Source organism: Anopheles aquasalis, chromosome 3, assembly GCF_943734665.1.
Source record: "Anopheles aquasalis chromosome 3, idAnoAquaMG_Q_19, whole genome shotgun sequence".
NCBI classification, from domain to species: Eukaryota; Metazoa; Arthropoda; class Insecta; order Diptera; family Culicidae; genus Anopheles; species Anopheles aquasalis.
In genome coordinates, this window is record NC_064878.1 from 44,921,564 (window position 1) to 44,926,563 (window position 5,000).

Below are 5,000 nucleotides of genomic sequence, written 5' to 3' on the forward strand. Positions count from 1 at the left end.
CCCACCGAGACACGCTCGAACCATTTATATTCTTCAAACATGAGTACGCGGACGTTTCTGACGGTGACTACCTACTTGAAAAACTCAATCCTTCCTTGATCCGAGGCCCGCGAGAACACATCCGACAGTCCGGCCGAGTAGTGGGTGCCGAGGATGAGAATCAACACCAGCGAGACCAGCAGCACGACGGCCTTGAAGAGATTGGAAGAAAGAGAAAAAATAAGGGAAAAACATAAGTCTGCGTTCAAACGGTAAGATGAAAAACATTCACAGAACCAACATCACTGCCCCCAATACTGTTATCCGCCGTGACTGTGAGTTGATAATCTTAAGATCTGCTTCGCAAAATTAAAATAAATACAAATGACCGGCTACCGATCACCGGTATTCGCTTCGACAAGCACCAAATCGACCGAACATGGATTAATGGCATCCGAGACTGCCTCCACGACGACCACCATCTCTCTCTCCCGCAATGAAAATCCCCGGACTCAATCCTATCGCAAGCGTAGTCCCTGCCCAGGCCCAAGATCTAGATACCAAGATAACACTCGGTCTTCTGCTCCTGGTACCCCAGGGGGGGGAGGTATCTCAATCGAGAAATTTTAAATAATCTCCTGCTGCTACTGCTGCTCCAGGGACAACCCCCAGGAAGCCATGTTTTGACAAAGCCCGATGGTAAACAGTGGCCAACAGCATGATAAATGATCCCGTTCCCGCTGTGCGCTCGCTCACTCCGAAACAGACCGACTTTAGACACGGAGTCGTTCGTCATATGGACACACAATGCCCCAAAGTGAAGTTCTCTGTGAGGGAACTGGCAATGCAGGGAAAAAAGTGTCAATCCTTTCCCGTTGACTTCCCTCTTTCGTCGGAGTGACAGTACACCCCAGGTTCTCCCTCACCATTTGTTGTGTTTTGTTTTTGATTCAATGCCGGGGTCTCCGGAAGTGAAGGCATTCAATTAGGATGAGCTGTTCGGATATCCCTTGTTGGTCTCTCTTTCTTCTTCCAACCGCCCATTACTTGGACGTTCCTACCTCCCTCAGACTCGATAATCATGTTGACGAAAGCGGCGCCTCCGTCAGCCAAATTCGCTGATGCAGAACAAGTAAGTTCTGCGCTGGCGAAGGGAAAGCGGGCGAAGAGGGCTCACGATGGAAGTTGACATTCCCCGTTTGACCCTTTCCCATTGCCGTGCGCGCGCGAGCCACAAAGTAGCGAACAATAAAACTTTGCTAAATCACTTTTTTGTCAGCTTTCCATTCCCTGCTAGCCCCCCCCGTGGAGTTGATCTGATTTTTGTGCGAATCCTTTTTAAACGCTCCATGGGCCGTGGCACCATGTCGTGGAATGACTTTCCATTTTTTCAAACCAACCTTACTCGCTTAGGGTGGGCGAAAGTTTTGCGAAAAAGTTTGTGACAACACGGAGGGCACGGAAGAAGCAGCAATCAGTAGCTGACGGCTTCACGTTGACTTTACGAGAACTGTGCCAGCGCGATGGTCGTGGAGTTTACGTCGAAAAGTGGGTTCTGTTTGTGTAGTAGCATTCCACGGTGATGGTTATGAAGGTGTACTACATTACAAAGCACAACGTTGACTGGCTTTTTTTTATTTTCTTTAAACGCACAGCGAGTGAAACAATTCGTCCTTTGTTGGAATTCGACGCTCTAGTGACGCCATTCGGCAGCTAAAGCTGATGCCGGTGCTGCTCCGCCAAATATGGAATGCTTGTTCAGGGAATTCCCCCTCCCCTCGGTTCCCACTGCACCAGGCTGGGATAATAAAGCAATAAATAAAATTAAAAACTAACATCCGCGTCCACATCCACAAAACAAATAACCGAGACCGAAAAACGGCACAATCTTTTTGCCATCCCGCCATGACGGGGCAATCATTCCATTTGCTGGCATTCATCCCATCAGCGCTCCAGCAGCAGCACGCTACTCCCGACCGAGGGGAATTCCCCTTTTCTTGGGGAAGTTAATCAAAGAGCAAAAAAAAAGGAATGGAACTAAATGCCTTGCTCACTGGTCTCTCGCTTTCTCTTGTCTCCTTCGCTGCTGGTGTCATAATTCCCGGCCCAGAAATGCTTTTAGTGACGCTTCGGTGAGAACAATCCTCCGAAAAACAACCACCAAACGAAACAAAAGCAAAAAAGATGGCTCCAACCTCCTCCAAGACCTCGATCTGCAAGGTTTCTCGCCCACACAAAACACACAACAATATGAATATAAACACGTCGCGTCGCGCCGAAAATGTGATTCCTAGTGGTGTGCTCTCGCTCAGCTTCCCTCTCTCTAATGATGTGAAGGCTGGAAAAGGGTCGTCGAAAGACGTACCAGCGAACCGGTTGAGAGGGAGGCACTTTTGGCGGTGGAAGGCGGGTGCTATGGAGCATTAAGCATCGTCCAAACAAATTTGCACCCACCGTGCCAACATTTTTGTTTCTCGCTTTTGTTTGTCTTTTTGTGCCACCAGCGCTTGTTGTCGAGTGATTTTTGCTCCTTCCACAACAACAATCACCCCCAAACCGCCCGCCCGTGTTGCTGGCAGCCTGCCACGTCGCTGGCAGGGACCGTGCCACCGTGCCTCCATGCCCTTGGTCTGGTTGCGGCTCCGGCAGCAATAAAGCCGGCGCCGGAACTGGCAACTGCTGAGTGAAAAAAGGGGGCAACCGAAGAATTGGCAACCGGCGTGTGGCAGGGTGGGGGGGGGGGGGGGAGTGTGAGCAAAACATTGTATTAACACGATCCGCCCAACCACCCAACCGACCGAGAGCGCAACGCAACGAACAGCGCAAACAAACAAAAAGTCGTTTAATCTTCTTTTATGCGCCACACTTTCTTATTTATTATCATATTACCATTTGCTTGGCTTGGCTTGGGTCTACTAACCACCGCACCAGCATTCCCTGCCCTCTGTTGGTTGCATTCATAGCATTTCGTCACTTTGTTCGGGCCAAAACAGTAAACATCGCACCGCGAACCCTTACGACCCTCCCCCGGTCGGAAGGATGTTTTCGAGCGAGTGCCTAGCCATCCATCCGGAAGCATCCCTTCTTCTTTCCCTCACCTTTTACCGGAAGAAGAAGAAAGGGATAACGTTCAATTTATAGAGAGATTATCACAAGCGCCTCAGTCGACTTCATAACCCAGGTCGTAAATGAGATGTAAATAGAGCACACATACAAACGTCCACGAAGAGATATATGTGTGATTAGCTCTGGAAACAGGAATACAGTGGATGGATAGAGATAGAGAGAAAGAAGGAAGATTGACAGAATTCCATTTTCGGCTTCTTGTGTGGACAGCTGGAGCCTGGGTGCCAGGGAACCCCTAAAACTGGCAACAAATCCTGGCCAATCTTCAGGAGAAGCGGGCAAAGAGAAGATAGTATCGCGTGGCGAGAGGTGGAAAAGATAGACGTTTACGGGGCAGTAAAACAGGATCCTCCTCAGGGCGGCCTTTCGAGTGCAGTGCTAGTGTAATGGATTGCGAAGCTGATTGGGGCTGGATTGGAGCGAGTTTTGAAATTCCCTTTTTAAAACATACTCACACTTGAGGGAACTTTTAGGATAGGCGAGGGTATTCTATAAAAAATACATCCTTGGCGCCCATAAAAGGCTACCGAGAGCGTGAAACAATCCAGATGGATTATCTGGGACGGAACATGGAAATCAAATTATCGAATGCAACAAAACACATCCCAACAAGGAGCACAAGTTGGTGCTAAAGCTGGTAGTCCCGAGATTTCATTTACTTTGTTTCTTATCAATCGACTCTTCACTCCACGTAATCTTACTTTTTGGTTCCGATGCAGATGCAGATCATACTCTACTTGGCTATAAAAACGGCGCTGCTATCTCAAGTATTCATTTCTTGGATTCTCAATTAAATTGTTCAGCCAATGCTGAACTCAGGAGCACTTGGACCTTACCAGTCTTCCCACTCAGGTATGTGAATGGGAAATGAAGGTAAACTCTGCTTTCCATTTTTCCTCCATAAGCCGTTGATTGCAGAAACTGGATCCAACTAGTCTCCAGAAAGCAGAAACAGTAATCGAAGCAGATGAGAATCGCAATCTGCTCACCTCTGTAGGAAGAGGATTCTGCCCTTTAAAACGTCGATACCCTTAAAGAGGCATCCACTTCTTCATCATTCACTTCAGATCATCGCTTTCTAGTAAGCGTCTCTTCTAGGCGCGAGGTGCTGGATATCCATCTGACCTGGAGACGGGGATACGTATCCAGATTTCAAAGAAATTTTTAATCTCATTTCCTGGCACCATTCCCCCGAGACGGGAGGAGCGCGTTACACTAGGAGCAGGTCTTTAAAAGCAAGCAGCATCTGCAAATCCCTTGCGGGCCCTGGAAAAGGTCGCAATCCGGCGATCACGAGTCTCTGTGAAGCGCTCCTGGCTCCCGGTGGCCGGGGTTGTAATAAGTGTTCGAAGAGCCGTCTCGGCTCAGCCGTTATTCGAGCACTCGCCGGACGAGCGAGCGAACGAAAAAGAAGAATCACAAGCGACATCACTTGGCGTCGCGTGTCGCGTTCAACACGTTTTCGCATTTGATTGTCACTCAAAGTAAAATAAAATCTTCTTTCCTTCTCTCCGCTCCCGACGCTCCCAGTGCACTAGCAGAAAGTGACACTTTCCATCCCTTTGCTCTCTCTCGCGAGCGATAGAAGGGCCGGTTCAGATGCCGGAGCGCTAGAGCACATCTAGTAGCGCCCAACCATCACCAAGGAACCATACACGGCGCAATGCCAAACCCAATCCCAACAATCCTGCTAACGACGAACGTACGAACGAACGAACGAACGGTGACGTCAACCGTAATTCTCACATCCGGAATCGATTACAGGCAAACAATTTCACGACAACACGAGGACACGGACGGGCGGACATGGGAACCGGGGCCAGGGGGTGATGGTGGTAGAAAATGAAGCAACTTTTAAGTCGACACCAATTTCCGCGCCGCTATTTCGACGGTTT

At 49.1% G+C, this 5,000-nt stretch overlaps 1 protein-coding gene across 3 annotated transcripts in view; it reads right to left on the reverse strand.

Annotated features, from left to right (window-relative positions):
- Positions 1-5,000, reverse strand: part of LOC126577268 (sodium-coupled monocarboxylate transporter 1) — a 48,166-nt gene that overhangs the window by 24,864 nt on the left and 18,302 nt on the right. For all 3 annotated transcript variants that reach the window (XM_050238759.1, XM_050238761.1, XM_050238760.1), the window contains one exon: positions 76-191. In XM_050238759.1, coding sequence (XP_050094716.1) covers positions 76-191 — 116 coding nt within the window. The remainder of the gene's footprint in view (positions 1-75; positions 192-5,000) is intronic.